This window comes from Lissotriton vulgaris, chromosome 8, assembly GCF_964263255.1.
Source record: "Lissotriton vulgaris chromosome 8, aLisVul1.2, whole genome shotgun sequence".
Classification (NCBI taxonomy): domain Eukaryota; kingdom Metazoa; phylum Chordata; class Amphibia; order Caudata; family Salamandridae; genus Lissotriton; species Lissotriton vulgaris.
Window position 1 is genome coordinate 847,208,606 of NC_141696.1, and position 26,617 is coordinate 847,235,222.

The window sequence follows — 26,617 nt, forward strand, 5'->3', positions numbered from 1 at the left end:
GTTCGGCCAACTGCCCGTCTGGGGTCGGCCACCGTGCCCGGACCCTTTCCAAGCGTCACCCAAAGTATCGTGTTCCAGGGAGGCAGGATGGAGAGGATGCGCGGTGTCCCACTGTGCTCCTCAGGGTCGAGGGTCCCGGCCAAGGAGTCGAGAAGGTCTAGGCGCCATCTTGGGTCTCACTCCGCGGACCCCCCGAACTTCGGTTTTCTGTCGGAACAGTCGATTTTCGAGTGTTACCGGGTGTCCCAGCAGGTCCCCACCGGTCCGGTCGTCGGATTGCAGGGGTTAGGGTGCCCCGCGGACTCCGATTTGCAGGATCAAAGTGGGCTCAGTCCCGGAGCCGAGCTCTCAGGCGACCATCGCCATCGGCGTCCAAGCCACGCCCCCTGTTGAAGGGACCAATGTAGGCATTGTTTGGGATGTTAGTGGGATTAACTGAGGAAACCCTTTAGAAGGCATTAGAGGTACCCTTAGGATAGACATCCTCACCTTCACCACATAATTTCTCTCAAATAATATTTATCAAACAAAATCTATTCTATAATAACATTAATACTATGGAATTCAATATTATTTGAAGAAATATGTTGGCTGTCCTCTCTTTAATATTGCCATCACTGAACATCAGTCTTTGTTGATGCCATAGTTGATGAAAGCCCTTTTGATTCACTCTACTGCCAACGCAGTACAAGCCTCTGGACTGCAAATGTTTTGTAAATAACCCCATATTTCCATATGGTTTGTGAAAAAAATTCACATTTTCTCCTTTTGCGTTCAAACTGTAAATGTTTACTGATGCATGTCAAAGTTAAAAGGCCTCTTTAATATTTTTAACCAAAAACACGTTTTTGTTTTAGAATTTGACAACTTTAATAAACGGGTGAAATGAAATGTTTTTTAAATGTTTTCACCACTTCAACAAGAATTTCAAGGTCTCATTTAGGATATGCAAAAGAGTATCTCAGTTAATTAAGTAACTTGAAATATTACATATTATTTTTTTAACTGCTTTAATTTCAAAGTGAAGTTATAGGAAGGTTTGAAAGCAAAATAGCCAACTTGAAGTGATGAGGACAGTTGAAGTGATTACAAATTCCATAAATTAAATCAGTAAATGAAACTGTCAGTTAAAACCTTTGAGAATTCCCAGCCTCACAGTACTGAATATGAATCAATTATACAATAGCTATGATGTAACCTTGTTTTTGAACACTTCACTAGACTTGAACCACATTGTTATCAGTTTTAGTTATCTGTGCCAATAAATACTGAATTTGTTTTTCAAAATATCATAGTGATTCAATGAGCCAATAGCTTAAAAGTTATGGTAGTAGCACTTAGGTTTTGCTTTCATTCATTTTGTTATTTATCGTTTTTTCATTGATATACATTACATTTGATATGGTTTGAATTGAAGAGAAACTCATGGTACCTGGCTTGCAGGAATTGTAAACTTTTGATAACAGTTGCAGGCCTTTCTCACTGTTAAAACAATGCAAGATCTGGGCTATGATGTACAAGTCAGCTTCTGGAACTGGATCTTTAAAGAAGTCACCTAAAAGGAAGATAAGGTATCAGTGCTCATTTCTGTAAGCATGCCTGCTGAAATTAACATAAAAAAGTATATGTGCCCTATTTAAGTAAATATGTTTGATATTTCTATTAAACATTGTTACAGCTATAAAAACTCCAGAAATCAACCAGGGCTATGGGTACCAATGAAATACAACACAAAGCTCTACTGTGTTCTCATAGGTGGGAAATCAATCTTCTGTAGTAAACGCTGCAATATTTAAATTTTCAAGAGAACTCACACACCGCCTTGTGTCCCACTGCACTTCACTTAAGTTACTTGACCTACGGAATACTTTTCCAAACCAGCTCAGAGCTGTAATCAGCATCAAAGATTTAAAATGAGTCCTGAAGAGCATTCTATCAAGATTGAGGGCTGTCATTTGACCACCCCCATCAATCCATCCCTAAAATTGATAAAATCAACTCTTCTACTTCTGGCCTCCGCACCCACAAAGTATATTTAAGAAATACCACACTTTCTGTGCAGCTATACTTCATTTTTTGCCATCTTGCTGAATAGTGAGTTTTGTATGTATTTCTTTTTAATATATATACATTTCGGCTTTACTGAATCATATTCTTATTGGGCCCGATTCACAGAATGAACTTACTACTTTTGGCATTCACAGAATGCACTTACTACTTTTGGTATTCACAGAATGAACTTACTCATTTCGGTATTCACAGAAGTTAGGACTACTAACTTTAGGACTCCTAAATGCCTTCTGTGAATACCGAAAGTCTTAAAATTAGGATTTTTCGCAATTTAGTAGTAGTAAAGTTAGGACTCCTAACTTTAGGATGCCTAAATGCCTTCTGTGAATACCGAAAGTCTTAAAATTAGGATTTTTCTCAATTCTCAATTTAGTAGTAGTAAAGTTAGTAGTCCTAACTTTACTACTACTAAATAGAGAAAAATCCTAATTTTAGGACTTTCGGTATTCACAGAAAGCATTTAGGCATCCTAAAATTAGGAGTCCTAACTTTACTACTACTAAATTAAGAAAAATCCTAATTTTAAGACTTTCGGTATTCACAGAAGGCATTTAGGAGTCCTAAAGTTAGTAGTCCTAACTTCTGTGAATACCGAAATGAGTTAGTTCATTCTGTGAATCCCAAAAGTAGTAAGTGCATTCTGTGAATGCCAAAAGTAGTAAGTTCATTCTGTGAATCGGGCCCTAGGTTTCTGAAAAAATAGCAATTTTGAATTCAGCAAGAGGTAACTTGTGCATTTCTTTCAATGTTTTTCTGTTGAAAGCAACAGTTGAAAAAGACAAATATTGAAACTGTGTTAAAAAAACACCCAATTGTGCCTATTTTTTCCCCTGTAACTTCTTTTAAGTAAGGCAGATTTTGAAAAGCAATACACCGTTACATTTGCTTGACCATCTTGGTTGTGAGGATATATAGGACTTGTAGGTTCACCAAGAACCCGAGGAACCCAGAGCAAATAACTGAGCTGCGCCTTGCCATGGTTTTTCATTGTGTACCAGGTATACAGCAATTGATGTGGTAAAATATAAAAACTGAAAAATAGGTATCAAGAAAACCTATGTATTCCTGAAATGGAACAAATTATGGAGTTTAGAAGAAGTGGCTATTTGCACATCTCCAAATGTGTGGGTACCCATACTAGCATGTGAATGGGAGTGCATTGTTCAAAATTACTTATTTGTTACACACTGCCTTACAGTTGGAAGGCCGAAATGCATAGAAAGTCAATTGGTAATAACACTTGCTCTACTGTTTTGTATTTTCCTAAGGCATCCAATGAAAATAGTACCTCACTTGTTTGGGTAGGCCTAGTGCCCGTGACAGGAAACTGCCCAAAAAGAAATGAGGATACATCACATTTATCCAGTGAAAATTGACCCTTTTTTTACTATGTGCCTAGCTGTGTATTTTTGACCCTAGCTCAGCCGGCACCTAGGGAAACCTAGCAAACCCATGCATTTTGGTAAACTAGACACCCTGGGAAATCCAAGATGGGGTGACTTGTGCGGCTCTCACCAGGCTCTGTTACCCAGATTCCCTTGCAAACCTCAAACTTTGTAAACAAATAAACCCATTTTTCTCAATTGTCTGTTTAAAAGTTCTGGAATTTGTGAGGAGCCAGAAACTTCCACCTACACAGCATTGTGCCAAGTGTCCTGATAAAAGTGGTACCTCACTTCTGTGAGTGGGCCTAGTGGCATTGACAGATAATGGCCCAAAACACAACGTGGACACATCACATGTGGTTTTTGGACCCTAGCTCAGCCAGCACCTAGGGAAATCTAGCAACCCTGTACATTTAAAAAAATAGACTCCCAGGGAAATCCAGGATGGGGGACTTGTGGGGCCCTCACCAGGTTCTGTTACCCAGAATCCCTTGCAAACCTCACATTTTGTACAAAAAACACATTTGCTCACATTTCTGTGATAGAAAGTTTTGGAATCCGCAGGGAGCCACAAACTTCCAACCACTCAGCATTTCCCCAAGTCTCCTGATAGAAATAGTACCTCACATGTGTGGGTAGGCCTAGTGGCCACGTCAGGAAATGGCCCAAAACACAACAAGGACACATCACAGTTTCCACTGTAAACTGACCCTTTTTTGCAATGTGCCTAGCTTTGGATTTTGGACCCTAGCTCATCCAGCAGCTAGGGAAATCTAGCAAACCCATGCACTTTCCTCTCCTTTCTGTGTCAGATAGCTTTGTAATCTGAAAAGAGCCACAAACTTCCACCCACCCAGAATTCCTCTAGGTATCCCGATAAAAATGGTACCTCACTTGTGTGGATGGGCCTAGGACCCGCAATAGGCATGGGCCCAAAACGTATTGTGGAGACTTCAAAATGATCCATCAGAAAACAACCACGGTTTTGAAAGGGGGCACCTCCGTTTTTGGTCCCGGGCTCGGCAGCCATCTCAAATCAAGTCAAGTTTAAATTTGTATAGCGCACTAATCACCCAGAGGGTCTCAAGGCGCTTGAGGGAGGGGGGGAACTTTACTTATCGAATATCCAAGTTTTTAGTTGTTTTCTGAACGGAGAGGTGGTTCTGTGTAAGGAGGAGGTGGGTGGGGAGAGAATTCCAGGTATTGGCTGCTAAGTAGGAGAAGGATCTCCCTCCCATGGTAGATCTTTGGATGCGTGGAATTGCAGCAAGGGCTTGATTGGACGATCGTAGTTGGCTGGTGGGGGTGTTAAAGGAGAGGCGCGTGTTGAGGTATTCGGGTCCTAGGTCATATAGGGCTTTGTGTGCATGGGTGAGGAGATGGAACGTTATTCTCTTGTTGACTGGGAGCCAGTGAAGGTCTTTCAAGTGACCGGAAATGTGAGCTTGGCAGGGGATGTCTAGGATGAGTCTGGCTGAGGCGTTTTGGATGCATTGGAGTTTTTTCTGTAGTTTGGCTGTGGTTCTGGCGTGAAGGGTGTTTCCGTAGTCCAGTCGGCTTGTGACCAATGCATGGGTGACCATCTTTCTTGTTTCGGTGGGGATCCAATGGAAGATTTTTTTGAGCATACGTAGGATGTTGAAGCATGATGATGAGACGGCGTTGACTTGTCTGGTCATCGAGAGGGAGGAGTCCAGGATGAAGCCCAGGTTACGTGCGTGGTCCGTTGGTATGGGTGCGGTTCCCAGGGCCGGTGGCCACCATGAGTCGTCCCAGGCGGACGGGGATGATCCTAAGATGAGGACTTCCGTTTTGTCCGAGTTCAGTTTTAAACGGCTGTTCTTCATCCACTCGGCTACTTCTTTCATCCCTTCGTGTAGGTTGGTTTTGGTGGTGTTTGGGTCTTTTGTAAGGGAGAGGATCAGCTGGGAGTCGTCTGCGTAGGAGATAATGTTGAGGTTGTGATGGCGCGCGATGGATGCGAGGGGACTCATGTATACGTTGAAGAGGGTGGGACTCAGTGAAGATCCTTGTGGTACGCCGCAGATGACTTCGGTGGCCTCTGATCTAAAAGGGGGGAGGCGGACTCTCTGGGTTCTTCCGGCGAGGAACGAGATGATCCAGTCCAATGCTTTTCCTTGTATTCCGGCGTTGTTGAGGCGTTGTATAAGGGAGCTATGACAGACTGTGTCGAAGGCTGCGGATAGGTCAAGTAGGATGAGGGCAACTGTTTCTCCGTTGTCCAGTAGAGTTCGAATGTCATCTGTTGCTGCCATGAGGGCGGCCTCGGTGCTGTATTTGGCTCGGAAGCCGGACTGTGAAGGGTCGAGGGACTTGTTGGATTCGAGGAAGGCGGCGAGTTGACTGTTGACGGCTTTCTCAATGACTTTGGCAGGGAATGGGAGGAGCGAAATGGGGCGGTAGTTCTTGAGTTCAGTGGGGTCAGCTGTGGGTTTCTTCAAGAGGGCGCTGAGTTCGGCATGTTTCCAGCTTGAGTTGAGGGAGCAGTTGATGACGTCTCGGAGATGGGGTGCGATAATGGAGTCTGCTTTGTTGAAAATGTGGTGGGGACATGGGTCGGTTGGTGATCCTGAGTGGATGGTGTTCATCAGGCGGATGGTGTCTTCGGTGGTGATTGAGTTCCAGGCGCAAAGGTTGTTGGAGGGGGGTTTTAGTTCGGAGGTGGGTGGGTGGACTGGTCTCCAAAGCTGTTATGTATGTCAGCGATTTTGTTGTGGAAGAACGAGGCTAGAGAGTCGCAGAGGTCTTGGGAGGGAGTGATCTCGTTGGTGCCGGGGGTGGGGTTGGTAAACTCTTTGACGATGTTGCATAGTTCCTTGCTGTTGTGGGCGTTGTTGTCGAGTCGATCCTTGAATGCTGATTTCTTGGTGGATCGGATCAGTTGGTGGTGTTTGCAGGTGGCGTTCTTGAAGGTGGCCAGGTTGTCAGTGGTTGGGTTTTTTCGCCAGGCTTTCTCAAGGGTACGACAGATCTTCTTGGATTTCTTAAGGTCATCATTAAACCAGGGGGCTTTTTTGCTGCCTTGCTTGATTTGATGGTTTTTCAAGGGTGCTAATTCGTCAGCGCTGTGGGTGATCCATTGTGTGAGGTTGGTGGCTGCTTGGTTTGGGTCCGATGATTTTGCAGGAGGGTTTTGATGAAGCGATGTGAAGAGCTGGTCGGTGGTGATTTTGTTCCAGTTTCTCCGGGGAAATGGTTGTGGGTGGTTGTGGGTCGTAGTCTTTTTGTAGTTGAAGTGAACGCAGCTGTGGTCCGTCCAATGGAGAGCTGTGGTGTGATTAAAGGAGATGTGCTTGCTGGAGGTGAAGATTGGGTCGAGCGTGTGTCCGGCATAGTGGGTAGGGGTGCCAACAAGTTGTTTGAGTCCGAGATTGGCGAGGTTGTCCAGAAGGGTGGTGGTGTTGCTGTCGTTGTTCTTTTCCAGGTGGAAGTTGAGGTCTCCCAGAAGAATGTAGTCCTCAGAGGGGAGGGCGTGTGGGCTGATGAAGTCAGTGATGTCTTTGCTGAATTGTGTGCGGGGTCCCGGTGGTCTATAGATGAGGGTGCCCCTGAGTGTGGTCTTAGGGTCGGTGTGGATCTGGAAGTGAAGGTGTTCGGCGGTTGTGAGGTTGTCCTCGGAACTGGTCGTGATGCGGATGGTGTTCTTATGGACGATGGCGATGCCTCCTCCTGTTTGGTTGATGCGGTCCTTTCGGATGATCTTGTAGCCGTCCGGGATGGCTATGGCGATGTCGGGCGTTGATGAGGCGTTCATCCAGGTTTCTGTAAGAAAGGCGACGTCCGGTGATGTGGTGTCGAGTAGGTTCCAAAGTTCAATGGCGTGTCTGTGGACCGAGCGGGTGTTGAGCAGGATGCATTTCAGGTGGTTAGTGTCGGAGCTCTGTGAGGAGTCTATGGATTTGGTGTGGGTCCTGATGCAGTCGAGTTTGCAGGAGTGGCAGGTGAAGGGTCCATGGGTGTGTCCTGCGGCGGCTTGGTAGCAGTCTGGGAGACGGCCGGGGTTGAGTGCTGAGAGGGTGGTGGCGTCGTACGTTATGCGGGTGGAGTGGATTTTGCAGGGGCCAGGGGGTCTGGCGCTGGGCGCAGTCTAGGCGCGGACGGGCGTAGACGGGCTCACCTTTGGCGCGCCTTCGGCGCGCATTGGGCGCGTCTGCAGCGCGTGAACGCTGCACGCAAAAGCATCTGTCATAAGTGGATAGGGGGGGTGGAGGGAGGGAGGAGCAGCTGGGAGGCGGGAGCGGGGTGGAGAGACGGGCTAGGAGTCACAACAACAAAATGGCAGCACAAACAAACAGCAAATCAGGATGAGATTGGGGCACAACCGGAATAACGCTATGATCTGGGCAGTGGTACCAGCACAATCAGGCACAAGGAATTTTGCAGGCAATGCGAGCAGGGCAACAATAACTTATTAGCAGCAGTGAGCAGTAAGCAGTGTGGCGCTACGATACTAAGCACAAATAAAGTTACAGGCAATGCGAGCAATTCTCAATTAATATATAGCAGCAATGAACTGAGAGCAGTAAGCGCTACGATACCAGACAGCAATGAGGAGTATAGCGCTACAAGTCAGGATGATCAGGGAGCGTGAGGAGCGACCGCTACTGAGCAAGCCAGGACGGTCACAGCGCTAGGTCAGATGGGTCAATCCTTGTCTATCAGTGGGATGGAGGAGCAGCTGGGAGGCGGATGCGGGGTGGAGAGACAGGCTAGGAGTCAGAACAACAAAATGGCAGCACAAACAAAAAGCAAAACCGGACGAGATTGGGGCACAACCGGAATAACGCTATGATCTGGGCAGTGGTACGGACACAATCAGGCACAAGGAATTTTGCAGGCAATGCGAGCAGGGCAACAATAACTTATTAGCAGCAGTGAGCAGTAAGCAGTGTGGCGCTACGATACTAAGCACAAATAAAGTTACAGGCAATGCGAGCAATTCTCAATTAATATATAGCAGTAAATAAAGTTACAGGCAATGCGAGCAATTCTCAATTAATATATAGCAGCAATGAACTGAGAGCAGTAAGCGCTACGATACCAGGAGGAGTATAGCGCTACAAGTCAGGATGATCAGGGAGCGTGAGAAGTGACCGCTTCTGAGCAACCAACCAACCAAGCCCAGATATTTCTGAAAACTAGACACCATACAAGTGAGGTATAATTTTTATTGAGAGACCAAGGAGAGCGCTGGGTAATAGGAATTGTGTGCAGGCGCTGTGATCCCAGACAGAAATGTGAGGAAAATGTTATTTTTTTAAAGCTAAATTTTAGGTTTACAGGAGATTCTGGGAAAGAAAAAGTTGGGGGATCCATGCAAGCCACACCTCCCTGTACTCCTCCGTATGTTTGTTTTTCAGAAATATCTGTGTTTGTTAGGTTTCCCTAGATGGTCGCTGAGCCAAAGCTCAGGAGCCTCCTTTGCAAAAACAGGTTGTTTTGTGATAGATAGGGGGCTACCTGGATTTGTGTTCCTGGGCTTGGTGGCCCAGTGTTCCCCTCTGTCTACCAATAAAAATTATGCCTCACTTGTGTGGGTGCCCAAAGTAGAGTCAGCTTGAAAAACATACAACATTCAAAACTGAGGGGACACCAAAGCGTGTCCATAACGGGAGTTTTTTAAAACACATTTTTAGGGAGATTCTGCTTTGGGCACACAAGTGAGTATTACTTTTATCAGGAGAATGAGGGGAACGCCGGGTGGTAGAAAATTTGTGCCAGCGGGTTGATCCTAAAACTTTCCCACACAAACATGTGAGGAGAATGTGACTTTTTAGCTAATCCGAGATTTGCAGAGGATTCCGGGTAAAAATGCACTGGGGGATCCATGCAAGCCACACCACCAGCCAAAAAACAGTTCACACACACTGCCAGCCAAGTGCCAGTCCACGCCAGCCAAGTGCCACCCAAGCGCACCACCAGCCAAGCACCATCCAACACACACCGCCAGCCAAGCATCAGTCCACACACCCTGCCAGGCAAGAGCCAGTCTGCACACATTACCACTAAGCTCTAGTCCACACACACCACTAGCCAAGCACAAGTCCACACACACCACCCACAAAATGCCAGTACACACACAGCCAGCCAAATATCAGTACATGCACTGTCAGCCAAACTCCACTTGTCACACACACACACCCACACACCAAAAAATTTTCCTGGTATCTAGAGGTTTTCTGTCCCCCTTCGAGGCAACTCAGTACTTCCCAGTGATTAGTCTTTACAAATGTTTTAGTTGCAAAGAAATAACATATATGAGTATAGAGGATTTTATTTACTTCAGGCATATAGTCAATATTACAGAAAACAATGGAACTTTAACCAAAAACAGTTTAGAAATGTATTAAAAATATGTAACAATGTTATATATTATGTAAAAATTCTCAATAAAAGTATTTTAAAATAAAAAAATATATATTTTTAAAAATATTTTTAAAAATATAATATGAATAGCGCTATAGGAACAATATATCATACAAAATAGTACTATTTATATTATACTTTAAAAAAGTATAAAAAACCCGTTATAAACAAATGTATAACAATTGTATATCATCAAAAAAATTGTAGTATATTTGCAAAATTTTTTAAAACTACCAATATGTGAAACAATAATAAATAAATAAATAAATATATAACATGTTTAGCATTTCAGAAAAAATATGAGAAAAGTAAAAAAAGAACAATACTTATTAATGTTGTTATATAAAATATATGTGTTTCAAAAACATACACATTAAATAAAATATAATAAAACAAAACAAATACCATTGTAAAAATCATAAAATTTGGGCTTTATAGTCCTTTTAAGAATGTCATTTCTAATGATGTGTGTGAAAAATGCAATACTTTTGCATTTAATATGCACACTTTAATATAACATATTAGAATAAATATGTTATAGGCTAAAGTGGTTACATTTTCTACTCCTATTTCTATTGAAACCATTTTGGGGGTTATGTTGCATACAATTAGTGTTCCACTTTAATCTAAGGCATTTAGAGGAAGATGTTGGACACTAAAGTGGTCCAATCAACTATCCCCACTCCAAATTAAGGGGCTCTTTCCAATGACGGACTGAAGGCCATCCGTGCTGGTGGCGGAAACCCGCTATGTTTTCTGCCCCAGGTGCTGTCATTGCGACCAACAAATCACAATGGACCCGCGGAGGCTATTTTCCACGTATGCAAGGGTGGCGGACGGAGCCAACAGGGCAGGAGCATCGTGCAGAAACACATTCCATATGCCAAGAAGATCACAATGTGGCAGACAGCCCTTTCCACCGCTGTGTAAAAACTACTATATTGCGGATGGTGGAAATACAACCACGGAGAGGAAGAGCCAAAACAGAAGCTATTCAAAACCCTGAACCTGCCAAATGCAATATGCGAGGCCCACCCAATCCCCATGAGTGACCCTCGGTGCCCCCGAAAGCAATTGGGGCCAATGACGATCCTCGCAGGTGCAGAGCGCCCACACCTCAACATCTAAACATGTATGCCAAAGGCACCCATTGGCTGATGGCTCATCTGCATTGTGTGTACCACACCCAGGTGGCCCGGAAGCTGCAACCGGAACCCTGCAACGTTCAAGTGGGGCCAATGCGTGTCATCGCTGCGAATGCCAGCTATCGCGCATGCAAGCACACACTGCATTTGCATTGGCGCCCTGATCATTACATCACACATCACAACTCATTTGCCTAAAGTGACTGGTACACCCCATTTGGTAATGTGGGGCACAAGGCCCCCATGCAAATAAAAGTAACCATACAGACACTGTACATGTATAGGAGAACCGGCCCAGGGCACATGCGTCCTGCTCCATTTGTTGGCAGGGTCACGTGTCCAGTAACACCTGTGCTGGGTCGCTGTGGGGTGGGGGTAAGTCAGCCCTCTGGGGGTTGCTGGTACATCAGAACAACTAGAACAGTGACCAGATGCTCACTACACTGTGAAGGGATGAGCGAGTGTGACCTGTAAGCCAAGTCTGCACACGCATGTAATGTCCAAAGAAAGGAGAGTGAAATTACATACATAGCCATGCCACATGGCCAGATGGACTTAAATGAGGGAAGGAATCAAAAAGGACAATGGTCTGCTGCACTGTACCAATGCTGTGAAATGAAACATCCAACCTGTGAACCCAGCATGAATATCCCTTGCCAACTGACTGGCATCTCTGGGCCAGGGGTCGTCTTGTGAAGGGTCAGTGGCGTAGGCAGACAACCATAGGTGTGCATTGTCTGCAAATCAGACATACGTGTAATCCCTAGTAAGTCCAACACATATACTGGTGTGGCGTGCAGTCTGCTGAGGTGCAACTGCCTGTAAATGTCCCCACACACATCCTGAGTCTGTGATTCTCCAGACCAAACACCCTCAGAAATCCTGCCTACCAGTCTGTACCACACCTTGCAATCCTCATTGGCTTCCATGACATTCCATGTAGACTGATGTACTCATGTACTTTCATGACTGATTGTCTCTTTACAATGTGTGCATGATGTAAAGTACTGTCACACCCTACACTCATGTCAATAGCGACATACTACAAATTAATTCACCATGAGTGAGTGACCATGGAGAGATGAGCTGCGCTGGACGAGGGTGGCAAAGAGGGATTCCGAGGAGGAGGGCATGAGTGAGAGCATGCAAAGTGTCACTTGCCTGATACTCCCACCTCAGGAAACTTTCTTCTCCCATCAGGAGGCCCTTTTCAGGAAAACATACACTTCTTGAGAGTGACAACATCTAGAATGAGAATTTTGGAAGGAAAGAATGTGTCTCTCTGGCCCTTGAAAACCTGAGGAGTGATAAAGGAGGGCCCTGAAGCACACTTTTTGAGAGACATAAGTGACAAATCGGGCATGCAGTGGCCCACCCGAATGCCTCATTGAACCACAGAAATAAAGATACCTTGAGCCGGCACTGCCTGAGATTCATCCCAAATGTTGATGGCAGCCATTGACAGTACACACATTGGCCTGGAATCACCACAGGCAAGTGAACACATCTATAGGAACCATAAACTCTACCACTCCATCAACGTGCAAGTGGTATGACAGGCGAAGCAGATCATCTCCAACGTGTATGCAGAGTATCCGAGGTTGACACATAATTGCTAGATCTGGCGGACCAGCAACCTCTCCACCGCTCCCAACCCACACACATCCAATTACGATGACAGTGGTGAGGAATAAGCCCTTGACCAGCGTCAACAGTTCATCGTCAAATACTTCAGTTGAGTTTGATGCAACAATGAGTGACTATGACTGTGTCTGTGTGCCTTGCTGTTGCCTCACAGACTCTGACAAATTTTCCAAAGACTTCATACACATAGTGGACAATGCGCCGGATTAGAAAACACGTGCATGCAAGGACTGAGCACCCTCAAAGCACCCCTACGCGCAGGACACCATTGCCTTACTGCCTCACTTGCTCCCCTACTCACTCTGAGGCAGTCAAGTGCCTGCACACAAGCAGACAATTTGAAGAAAAGAAACGTTTCCCAAAAGTGAATTTTATACTACTGTGTCAAATCATGCAACATACGTGCCACAACAGGTTGAAAAGGCAAGAATACCTAACCAGTAACCACAGTGACATATTCATTTAACAGGAAGCTAGATGTTGCATCAATAATCCCACATGCATATCCCCCCAATCCGTGTAGGAAGGAGTTGCATGTGATGTCCCAGGTCCATGGCCTTTGTTAGCAGAACCCATCCCTCAGCCTATACATGGTGAAATTAAACAACATTCGCTGTCGCACTCATCACTGGATGGCTCACCCTCCAGGTGTGGGGCATTTGGCCCCCAATCCCATGTCATTCAAAGGGGACACATGTCCTCCTGCAGCTGTGAGACTTTGTTGCGTTGGGGTGCAATGGCCTGAACTTAACTGACTGAAATGTGACAAGGTACTCCGACCACTGACAGAATGTCCAGACAGTACTCCGGGACCGCGTAGATAACAAACTCTACAGACACCTCTCATGTGGCAGACATGTACTAAGGGACTTGCAGGACACAAGTTCTAAATAACTAAAATAAGAATTCTGGGGACTGACCAAGTAAGACAAAATACAAATGAACTCACATCATCACTACGTAGAGCTATGAAAGAAGTAAAAAAGTGCGACTAACATGTTTTGTGCAAATACTAGGACAGACTAACCCATCTGACAGTCTAACAGTGTTTGCATTGATATACAGGGACTGAAAAAACGCAAAAGCATGCCTCCCATAAGTACCTGTGAAGAGACGGCAAGTAGTGTGCATTTATTTCTCTCTGGGGCATCTTAATGTAAATGTAAGGTCCAAGGCGGAGCCCAGTCAGCATGTACAAACAAGAGCAGGCTAGATGGCCCCTTTACCTCGGCCCGGCTGGAGGTGAGAAAAGGCTCACTCGCTGCATGCACGTTGCTGCTGGGAATGGACAGCAGTCAAAGTACAGGTGCTGCAGAACTTTTTCTGGTATCTGGAGAGTACATGTTAAGCATATCCATGTGGGGACCAATGTCCTGGCAGGGGGGCGGCGTCCACCCCGAGCAAAGAGGGGGGATGTCGTGTACCTGCGTGTACCCCCAACTCGAGCCCTGGGTACTTGCAAAACAACAACGCCATGTAATCTTCGTGCGCTACAGCTGCACAATGGAAGCCGGGCACATGTCAGACGACAATGTCCACGACGGTCAGATGACAGCCTCCACTTGCTCTGCTCTGCGGTACAAAGCCAAATAGACCACAGTGCACAGCACAGTCCAAGCCAATGAAGACCGGGCCAAAGTCAGAGAGTTGGTTGCCAGTTCTTGTCAGGAGGGGTGAAGAAAGGGGAACGATAATTGAATTAGTCACCAACAGTTCCTGTTGCTGTGAAGTAGTTATGAATCCAAGAAGGTACTGGCAGCTTCAAAGGCAATCAGTTCCAAGAGACGATCTAGTTCATCTTCAGCAAAGAAGACCGCCATCCAATCCAGTAGTATGAAGGAAGAGATGTGCTCCTTGCACCATGAGGTTGCAAGGTGCATCCCATCGCAACCTGTGAGAGGTTCGATGTAGGCATTTGCATAGGAGCCATTGCACAAACGCACAGGCGCAGATGTCTGCCTGCCTGACACATTGAATGACATACCATAAACGTGTATCACCAAAGCAGGCCTGCACGTGGACCAATAAAGGAGTCACCCGCAGCTCATGATCCAGGTCAACAACGGATGTATTTGAAGGGCAGACATCCATGGCCCACTCAAACAAATATCTTCTGCATGAAAAGACGGGTTGCACACAGGTGAAATATGCATGGCGGAACGTTAGCCTACTACTGATGCCCTGCACTGACAGTGGAACACATCCAAAGAGAAGCTGCATGCGGTCACGGTACACCTGCAACTAACCGAGCTCGGCCTGGCCCACCAGACAGCATGAGAGCAATCTCAGAACCAGCGCTCAGCCGTACAGCCAAACTTATGATAAGAAAGCGCAAAATGCAGTGTGGTAATTGGAGGATGGGCACCCAGTGGTACTCCCAGAAAAGCATGGAAGGAAGGGACAAGGCCAGAGCCCACAAGTCTGATAAAAAGTGTGCAATGGCCTTCAGTAGCAGACACTATCAATACATTGTGTCTCAGTTCACCGTGAAAATAGTGGGTGAGATGTGTTCAGCACTGGCTGAATCGCACGGGACAGGCAAGACACCTGGTATCCGAAGCTCTTCAGGCTGGTGTGAGAGCGAATACTTGTCTAAACAGAGGCCCATTGTGCATGCACATTCATGGTAGTTTGCTTTCACTCCTGGAATGTGAGGCCACAATTGACTATTCACAATCACTTATGGGGGAGTTAGCAGAACATTGGCACAGAAAGGACACGTTGTGCAACTGTTTCCATATACGTAATGCCTGGCCTGGGCACGCAGGAGGGGTCATGTAGGTCCTCCTCATCTGAACAGACCTTGGCCTCTGCATCCGAGGCTTCACCTTCTGGGGAGAAGGCTGACTGGGCTCGTCCATGGTATGGTTACCTGCTGTTGCTATCGAGTCACCTTTTGGAGTTAGGTCACTTTTGTCAGCATGGTCTGCACACAGCACAACTTAGATATTCATGTTTGCCACATTTGAATTGAGGTGACATGACTTTTGCCTTGGATTTACTAGGCATTCATATCAGTATGTTATCAGTTGCACATGGTGTTGATTTACGTATAGGTCTTTCAGTGGATCGGTTCTCACCGGTGCTGTGCACTGTCCCTTTTTCTGAGGGGGCCTCGGTACAGGTCTCCTTCATGCTCTGTTTTGTGCCCTGCCACAGGCAGTCCATTCTTCCTGCTGGAATGCATAGCCAGCATGCACCTCGATGTTCACATGGTCACACTCCTCACTTCTCACTGGTGGATTAGGTATGGCATGACGTCATGCCAGGTGAGAGTTGTGGATTCATTTTGTCTCTGCAAGTTACTCCTTTGGAGACTCATGAGCAGCAACATCCTTGTGGTGTCATCAGGGTTTTAAGTGGAAGATTTTTCAACGTTAGATGCTACCTATATTTGCAGCTTCCTTATCTTATGCACCTGACAAACATTGCCAAGGCCAGTAGTCCGGAGTTGTAGTAGGTATCATGTTGCTTGTTGTCTCATATATCTGGGTGCAATGGCAGTGACTGGAAAATGCTAGTGGGGTAGCCCAATATGCAAGACCAGATTATTGTCTGAGGTTTTTGGGCCATGCCCTTAATTATATTGGCCAGGCTTCTTTGTGGGACCCCCCAAGTCCTTTCATCCCACTTGGAGCCCTGGGTATCTACATTGCTCGTTAGTGATGTGACATTGCTAATGGGCCAATTTCATATGTGCCGATGTGGAATTTCCAAGGACATGTCCTCTGGTACTGACTTGTTGCTCATCTGATTCAGTTGATGCTTGGACATTTCTGTTTTTTTCTATGTGCATCTGGCCACTCTGCCGCCACTTCATGCTTTGTGTTGTACTTTTGGTTCTTGCCTCCTGTGGTTTTGTGATGTTTGACAGCATTTCCATGCATGAGTCATGTTGAACCGAGTTTTTTTGCTTTGAGGCAATGGGACTTGCACATTGGCTTTTTGTGGTCGTGTTCTTGTATTCTGCTTTTCCGTTGCATGTTCCTTCATCAATGACACTATGAGTCATGTGGCCTCAGGATAGTTTTCTTTGTATGTGCACAGCCTTGTAATTTATGGGGGTTTCCAGGGTTGGCTACAAATTTTGGGATGTGGGGGTCATTTGGCTCCATGCTGTTTGTATGGGGAGACATATGGCCAAGTGGGAGTTGTGGTGTTGCTGTCAGGGCTCAACATCTCCCTCCCCAGTGAGATGGCTAGCCACCTGTTGGGAGGCACTGTCGACAGAGTTGGCTGCCACATAGCTCTGGGGTAGGGAGAGTGAGCCATGCTGTTTGGGAGGGAGGCCAGGGTGCATGGGCTGACCACGTACCAGTGAGGTTGATATGATTAAGGAAATGCTGTCCTTGTGACTCATTCATATTGTAAACGTGCATTCCACAGGGTTTTGATGTGGGCAGGCTATTGGGTCTCACTTTTTGTGCACAACAGTGTTTTGTGGTGCGATGTGGTGTTTTTGTTGGGACTTACCAGCCTCCAGTCCCTCTGATTACTGTGAGACTCTCTGGATGCATTATGGCAGGCCCATTCCCCTCTCATTCAGTGAAGGTTTGTGATGGAATGGGAGGGCCACCATCAATACTCTGGGCTGCCGCGTCATTACTCGTGGCTGGACGCTTGTCCTGGCCCTTGGGGATGCCCCACCACTTCCTGATGTCATGCACAGTGCATAGGGTGGTCCCTACTTTGTTGACTCTCCTGTGGATCCTTGCCCTCATCTGATTCTTGTACGCATGTGGGGTGTGTTGGACCAGGTCCCTGGACAAATGTGGTTCTGCCCTTATTGTCTCATCTGCCATCACTTTCAACTCTGAGTCAGTGATGTTGGGTATTTTCATGGGGGGCATGGTGCAAATGAATGAGGGGGCAGTGTGCAAGGCAATGGTGGAGATATGTGTTGTATGTGAGGTGTGTGGGTGTAAGTGGTGGTGTGTGGAGATAGGTGGGTGTGATGTTGTGCAATGTGAGTCAATGGTGTCCTGTCTCTCTGTCTCGGCTTGTAGGGTGCAAAGACAGCTGGTCCAGGTAGGGGTTGGTTTTCATCTGTGGTATGTGGGTGTGTCCACATGGGTGATGGCCTCTAGGTGTCTCTTCCATGCTACACGTGCCTTTCCCTACCAGGAGCAAGTTGGGGTGTGTCATTGTGGCGTGTGTATTGGAATTGAGGGCGGCAGGGAGTACAGGCACACTTTGGCATTATTGTGGGGTTGGCTCCGCCCACCATTCATTTGGCCTGTGTGCGTGCGAGGCGGGTGGATGGCAGTGCTCAGTCCGCCAGCTCCACATTCTCATCGTAATTGGCTGTGCGGTCATGCCGTGGCAGGAGCGACCTTTTAGAGCCGTTGTGCAGCTTTCCCCATCTGCCACAGTTGAATCTGCAGCTTTTCAAACCATGGTGGACGGTGTATTGTGACTTCCATCCGGTGCGGTCTGATTTCAAGTACATTGCATTGTTATTTGACCAACAGAAATGCTGCAGGTCATGCGGGGGATTTTTTCCGATTTCATGGCGGTAGGAGGGCTTTTCCATCCGTCATCGCAATGGGCCCCTAAGTCATTTAAGGGAAAGGTTTGGACACTAACTGGTTAACAATTACTGTTTCCACACCAATCTAAACTATTTAGGGGAAGGTTTTAGACACTAAAGTGGTCTCATTACTATTTTCACTGCAATCTAAGTTAATTTTCTGAAGGTGTTTGGCACTAGTACACAATATATATTTAACACTAAATAAAACTAAAACATATTATTTTTGTAATATTGTTTCCCAAAAAAAAGAACCTGAAACCCTTAGCCAGATTAACAAATCACGACTCAAAGATGTATACTGAGGTATGGCTGAAACTGATATGATAGTGAAGTGCAAGGGATCACTGTTGATTGCTTTTATGAATTTGAAACAGTCAGTGTTTTTAGAGCCCACTTTGGATTAAATTGAGCCCCCGCTAGCAAGGAAACTTTACCTACAGTTTAGGTATGGTTGTTTACCTGTTAATTATTTTAAAAGAAATTGGTCTAAAGCAGGAGAGAGCACTGAAGAAGATTGTCCCTGTTGCCAAGGGATTACCGAATCACCTGAACACATTCTGCATTTTTGTCCCCTGTACCCCAATCTGGGAGATGGGAGGTACAAGGAGACAAATAGGTTAATGCAGACAAACACAACGCGAATGATTGTATTTTGCACAGTAAAGTTATTATTGGCTACGGGGACCAGGCGCACTACGTACTCTTCTGATAGTCTTTAGGGTTCACTTTCTACAGGATACCATATTCTATGGCGCCTGCTTAGGTTTTCTTGTGGGTCATGATTTATTTTAAATGGTTGTTGTTTTTAACATATTTTGCTTCCTCCTTTTTTAAGTATTCTGCGATGAATTTATTAAGTATAAATAATGATGGAAATGTCAGTTTTCAACCATGCTGCTACCAAAATACACTTTCCTTTCTATCACTGATGCACTTTATTTGATTGACGCATGCTGTGACTGTATATAGATGGTGATTCTTTATTTATAATGTTACATCTTATTTGTATTGTGTATTTGTAATTGTTTTGTCTTTTGATGTACTTTTATGATCTATAGTAATCGAAATAAAGTTCTTGATTGATTGATTTCTAAAAATAGTCTTAAATCTCCAAAATATGACACATACATTAATATTGAAATGTGTAATGCTACAAATAAAATAATTACGGTATCGATGTAACTAATATATAGTCATTCTCCACCACACATATTAACAAATAAATAGATTTAAAAAACTCAATAAATAACTAAATATTATACAAAAATATAACCAAAATAATTGTTAAAAATGAAATTATACAAAAAAATCACGTAAACAAAAATCATATACCATTGAAACAAAATAACCTAACCATAGAACTATACATTTAAAAAAATATATCATTTAAAAAAAATTTCTACAACATTATAGAAGCCAGATTTACAAACCTTTTTGCTGGGTTTATGTCACATAATTGATCCAAACATGTGCAAAACGTATTTCGGTGGATTTACTTTCTAGGCCAAAACTTGTTTTGTGCATGAAAGTTTCCTAAAAGTAACATAAAGTGCTGCTTTGCCTTACCCTGTATCAGAGGGGATTTACATGGATGTTACATGGGTATTCCACTGCTGCCACCCATACTTTTTGACACCAAAACCTATTTACTAACAATAATAAACAGGGTATTGCACCTAAAAATAACGCCGCTTTGAAGCAGGCAATGAAAGCATACGTAGGGGTTGGGTCCAGTATGCCTAGCTACCTTCAGTAGATTTTCTGTAATTTAAATGTTTGATCTGTTGGTTAAGGTACTAGTTTATATCTCATTATTATTGATATTATGGTGGTATGACAAATGAATGTTCTACTAATGCTAAAATCCATATATTTGCAGTTGATAAGGGAAATTAAATGGGGTTTTTGTATTGATTATTTTACTTTATCCTTTGATAATTTCTCAATTAAAAAAAAAAGGTCTTTTGTCTTTGTGTTCTTTTATTTCTCGTTTCCTTTCTGGCTATGCATGTGGGCTGCACTGTGCAGCACATATACAAAGTATGAAACGTTTTACAATTTGTCTATGCATATATTTTGTACTTCCAGTACATAGCCTGTGCTAGACTCACACAGACACCCTTGCACTATGGTGCAAAGGTGTGGATGGTGCTCTTCAGCCTAATGATGTGCCTGTGCTAGGGCGAGGGGAGGAGAGTGTCAAATCTCTGTAGATATTGCACTTTCCTCCTCTCTCCCTGTCATGCAGCGCAGCACAGCAACTTTGGGTACTGTGCTATGTTATGTGATAGGTTTGTAAACATGGCCCCTAGTAGCAAAATCAATCAAGTAAAGATATACATTATCATTAATTATCATTATTTATAATCAAATATGACATCTTTGTAATTAAAATGCAACAAATAATGAGAAAGCTATAATTGATTAATATAATATAGCAGTATAGTTTTCTATAACTAATATATACATTTATAAATAATTAATTATTTAATGATTACAACTATTAACTAAATAAAAAGAAAATATTAAAATAACACCTACTAATAATAATATAAATGACTGGATGATGGAATATGTCAATAAAATATAACAATAAACCATAAATGGAAATTTAAAACAAAACATATTACAGTTTTCATACTATAAATCATTTTATTTAAATAAAATATTAATTACATTTGAACATAAAACATATTGTCACCATAAAGTAAAAAAAATACTTGAAGATTTTTTTCATAAATTATATATCATATTAATACAAAATATTAAGACAATATTAAAAAAAGTTTAAACAATGACATTCTCATTAAATGTACAATTAAAGTGTGTGCCACTATGTGGACAATCAATATTCTTGTTAGGCAAATCTTCATGTATGAAATCCATGACTAACCTCCGTTACCAACCAGAATGCCTGATGGTATCAGAAATGGCTATGACTCTCCCAGCAAATGATCTACAATCTCATGGAAAATTGCAGGCCTAGATAGCCACCTAAACCTAACTTGAGAAAAACTAATTATATTGTGCATGCAAGAAACATGGAAGTTCTCTAAACTCTTGGGGCCCTATTACTAGGAGTGGGCGGAATTTGCGAAGTCGCGCTACGTAAAGATCTGCGAAACAGTATTACGCGAGCACGCAAAAGTTCTGCGAACACGCAGAATTGCTTGTTCAGCCTGTTCGTGATGCTTTTTTTCCTGTTCGCGAATGCTGTTTGTGTGCTCGGGGGAAATATCTTGCGAACACACATTTTGAAAGCGCAAACAAGCAAAAAATTCTGCGAAGCCGCGTATCGCAGAATTTTGGCAAATGTGAAATTACCCAAATTTACCGCCCAGGCCTACCTATTCGGATGCGGTCTGAAAAGGCTCTGACTGTCGGTCAGGGCCTTTACGATTGTAATATGTCAGTCGGATTACTTTACGACCACCTTATTACGATGGAGGCAGCTGGAAATGAATCCAAACGGTCATTCCAACTGGCTTCCGATGGGCTTGGAGAGCCCGTCTGCCAGTCAGAATGCGGCCAGTAATTACAAGAGCATCTCTTTCCACCCTAGGGATTTCGATGTCCGGTTTCGGCAACCTTTCCATGCCAGCCTTTCCAATACTGAAAGGCTGTCGTAACTCAACTTTAGGGGGCCCCAGCAGGACCCCTTGGCTGCATGGCATCTGGTTGGAGGCCAATAGGTGCCCTTCTGTTGGTCCCTGCACCCTGTGGCAGGCACCTTGAGGTACCTGCCACAGGGTGAAGGGAAAAACTGCACCCCCAATTTTACAATGGGATCATGCATTCCAGCCGGTTTACGGCCAGAATAGATGTGCTCATTGTAAAGTATAGGAACCTGACCGAACAGTGTTCAGTCGCATCATAATTAATCAGTCAGGACTGCCGACCGTGTATCAATGAAAGATGAAGTCGGGCGAATGAAACTCCACTGACATCATAATAAGGCCCTTGGTGTCTAACTTTTTACCCATGGAATTTTGGCAAGAAAGGCTGGTATTGGGAGGCCCAATGTCCTGGTATTTTAAAATACCCAAATTAATTGTTCACTTTGTGAGGACTACCCTTCCCATAGGAAAACATTGAGGATTCCTTATTACATATAATAGGCTGTAATTCCTTATTGAGAGGAGGTAGATATGTCATGTACCTATGAAATTGTAACTATAAACCTCTTTAATGGTAAAGTCAGATTTTCTAGTGCAATTTTGAAAATGCCACCTTCAGAAAACAGCCTACCTTGTGTCACATGACTGGATGTAACTGACAGTTATACTTTATGAATTCCTCCCAGACAGTCACATAATAGAGGGATGAGGTGTGCCTGAATGGGCCATCTTATGACAGGATAGGGGCTGTAGCTGAGGACAGCTCCACTCACATCTGGATAACTGGTGCCCTGCCTCTATATTAAGAGGTTAATGGCCCTGCATTGTAACTGCAACTTTCTTGGAGCCAGGGTAGGGGAGTCAGGACATTATACAAACAGGACCTTCAGACCCCTGGTTCAGTTCACTACTGGACCTACGGAAGGGCTATCAGAGGACTGCCTGCTGCTGTGACCTGCTGTGCACTCTGCCAGACTACTGCTGTACCTGGAAGGACTGTCCTGGTGCAAAAATCCTGCCCCTTAGAGGTAAGCCCTGCTGTTGAGCCCTGCATCTACACCTGCACCCATGACTACCCAAAAGACTCCAAGGGCTGGTTTGCTGGCCTCCTGTTCAGAGTCACAAGGGCATAGCAGGCTCCCACCATCTTGAACCCACACTTGGACCCATCCTGAGTGAGTCTTGTACCCCCAAAGGTGTCCCACCAGTCCTGACTCTTTGGTCATGGTGCTAAAGGTGCCCAAATGGCATTTTCCAAAACTGAGGTCTTAGACAAAATTTGCGTAAAAAGTGCTCTGAGAACCAGGAAGAGAAGGAAACAACCTGCTTGCCTATCCACCCATGGTACTTTGCAGGTTGGATTGACTTTGCTGCTTCTCCTGCTTTGCTCTTCTCTGCAGCAGCACATCTTTTCCAGTCGTCCTTCATCCAAGAGTTGTACAACTTCATGTAACTGTCTTCAGCTACAGCCTTTTGCCTCGTCCTGGTGGATTTTTTCAATTCCATTTTGGCAACTAAGCCAGAACGTAGAAATCTTTGCTGTGTCTTTTACCCAAAGGCATCTGACGATAAAGCTCCCTCTCTTTAGACATTTCCTGCAGCCTTTCCCACTGAACATTATCTTCTCAGACATTTTTCTTCAGATATTTTTCCAATGTCCAAAGGTAAGCGCTGACTGGGCCCGATCTACTTCCTAAATCTGAACCCTGCCACATGGCGGTCAGTCTCAATGTTCAACTTTCACCAGGTCTTTTGTGACTAGATGTCCACGACAGGGTGTCCGCAGCTGGTCCTAGATCCTTTAGGCGCTAATTTAAAAAACTTTAAAATTGTATAAGTCCAGTTCTACTGATTGAAGCTTTGTCATTTTAGTGTCAAATAAGTAATGAAAATTCATTCAAATTTTTGGGGGATTTTTCTTGTGTTGTGTTTCCACTAAATTACTGTTTGTGTGCTGCATACATATTTTATACATTGCCTATAAGTTAAGCCTGCCTGCTTCTTGTGCCAATTTCCCATGGTTAAGCACAGGTTAATTTGATTACTTTTTTGTGGTTCACCCTGCAAGGGATTGTTGCTGTATTTTGAACAGGGCTAACACCCTATCCAACCAAAACCTGATTTCTCAAAAATATTCACTTTCGACCAGATGTGTTCAAGGACAAAGACAAATATGTTGCATTACTTGTAAAGCTTAATTTTCTATTACAGAAATATAGCCAATTACTGATCATTATACCTGGGGATTTCAATCAAAATCTCTTACCATCAGCCTTGCAGATTTCAATTTCAGAGGACCCCAACTTAATTTATAATATCTAATTTCCCCTCATAAATCACTGGTGAAGAACAAGTGATTGACTCAATTGAACAGACAAACTTTTTATCTTTTATCTAACCTAGCATTTTTTGGGCTCAGCTGGGCAGACAACTATCGCTAATGATCCTCAAAACATGATATATGATCTCAAATTTGATCAGTTTGAATTGCAGAAAACCTTGAACAATAACCGTATCTCTATTGTGAACATGAAAAAGCTCATATGGATGAGAATGGAACACCGGCAAGAGGCTCAACAACACTTTCTTCAGCTAAGAGAAGATAATAGTAAAACGCAGAATTGTTTGCTAGAAGTTACAAGCAAACTGATCGGTGTTACAAAAGAGATCGAAGAACTGCAGCAAAGGGTGGTCGAGGTGGAGGAATCTTTAACTACTACAATGACCTCAACTAACCAACACGATAAAGACATCAGGGCCTTACAGAGTAAAGTGGAAGATTTGGAAAACAGACAACGGTGGCAGAACCTGAGGCTTTTCGGAATACCCGAAGTAACGGAGGGCTCGGATGCCCTGGCCTACATGGTCAAACCGTTTCAGAGGGCGTTTCCGGACCTGTCCGAATGGGATTGGGACTCGCAACTCCAACGTGTACACAGACTACCAATGTTTTCTAGAAACAAAGAAAGTAAATTTCCGCGGCCTATCCTGATTTATTTTGGCAATTATCTACTAAGACAAGTGGTTTCCATTAAGGCTAGGCCAAATACCCCTGTGACAGCGGATAATGTAACTTTCTTTGTGAGGTCCGACCTTAGTAAGGTCACTATGGATAAACGATGGGGATTGCCTCAATTGATTGACCCTTTTAAATCTCGGGGGGCACTGGTGTATCTCCAGGAACCTGCTCACCTCAAAGTTACGAAATCTGGGCACACTTATTTCTTTAATGATGTTAAAGAGGCTGAGCAGTTTCTCTCAAAGATGGGATCAGACACCTAAATGTTTTGTGCTAAGCTTCTTTGTTCACCTTCTCGGCCGCTAGAGCACCTTCTTTTGTGTATTTGGCGTTTGAGTTTAATACAGAGGGATGGGGGTTCTTGTGGAGACCTCTCTGGATGGCTGCCCTTTCAGCGGCAGCAGTAGATAGAGGGAGGCTTCCCTGTTAGGTACTAATGGGGGGGTCTAGGGGTTGGAAGGTAGGGTTAGGGGAAGAGGTATAGGGGCGGGGGTTAATGGTGGAAATAGATGACACAAGCACAGAGGGTTCAAGGTACATACTGAGCAGAATTATTTTTCAGACTAAGTTTGGTAATCAGAACATATTTGGAGAAAGATATGTATCAAATTAATTGTTTAGCCTGGAATGTTTCAGGCCTTAATAATAAAAGCAAGAGACAACTGGTTTTTGAGGAACTTAAAATGTATAGCCCTCATTTTGCACTTCTAAATGAAACTCATATTCGCTTTCAGGATAGGAAATTGCTGGAACAAGGGGGATACAAGCTAGTGCCATGTACAACTCTAAATGCTTCAATACGGGGTGTGGCCATACTTAAGAAAGAGGTATTTAAGGTAGAAATTCTCAGAGTAGCTTCCGATAGATCTGGACGGTGGGCAATTGCACAACTTAATTTAGCAAACTGCAAATATGTTTTATCAGCCTTATTCATGAAGGCTAAATCGGCTCGCAAAGGGCCGGATTCTGAGAATCCGGCCCTTTGCGAGTGCGATTTTTGCATTTGGGATTCAGCATCCCAAATGCAAAAATCGCTAATTGCGATGTCGCAAATGAGCGAGGAATTACATTCAAGGAATCTCTATTAGAGATTCCTTAAATGCAATTCAACATCCAATTTAAATTTGCGAATTCGCAATTTCTTGCCGCAATTTACCGCGAGGTCAGACCTCGCGGTAAATTGCGAAAACTCAGAAAAATGCATTTAAATGCATTTTTCTGAGTTGCATGTTACACACACACATGTCCTTTGGACATGTGTGTGTGCAACACCTGTGTGAAATGTCATTTGAGGGGTGCTACAGGGTGTCCTGTGGACACCCCTGGCACCCTTCAAATCGCAATCTTATTTGCGATTAGCTAATTGCTAATCGCAAATAAGGAATACTCCCCATTCATTCCTATGGGCCTTTTGGCCCATAGGAATGAATGGCGAGTTATTCCTTATTTGCGATTAGCAATTTGCTAATCGCAAATAAGGAATCAGTAGGAATCGCATTTTATTATGCGATTCCTACATGATTACCGTTTTGCGAGTCCTTAATAGCGAATCGCTATGATTCGCTATTAGGGGCTCGCAAAACGGCCCCTTCATGAATAAGGCTGTATGTGCTTTGTATGGCTCAAATATTGATGACGCTTCGGTTTTCGACTGACTTAACATAGAATTATTAGAGTGGGAGGGGAAGTTAATACTTATGGGCGATTTTAACTGTGTTATTAATTACGCAAAAGACACTACGAAGCAAAGCCCATCTCAATGCATGCGTAAGACAAGAGCTGCTATTTTAGAACCTTCTTGCATACATAATTTAAAA

At 44.1% G+C, this 26,617-nt stretch overlaps 1 protein-coding gene across 1 annotated transcript in view; it reads right to left on the minus strand.

Moving 5' to 3' along the window:
- The window catches only part of LOC147698089 (acetylserotonin O-methyltransferase-like), a 684,409-nt gene that overhangs the window by 74,654 nt on the left and 583,138 nt on the right, over nucleotides 1-26,617 (minus strand). The window contains exon 7 of the mRNA XM_086934767.1: nucleotides 1,433-1,555. Within this exon, the coding sequence (XP_086790893.1) occupies nucleotides 1,433-1,555 (123 nt within the window). The remainder of the gene's footprint in view (nucleotides 1-1,432; nucleotides 1,556-26,617) is intronic.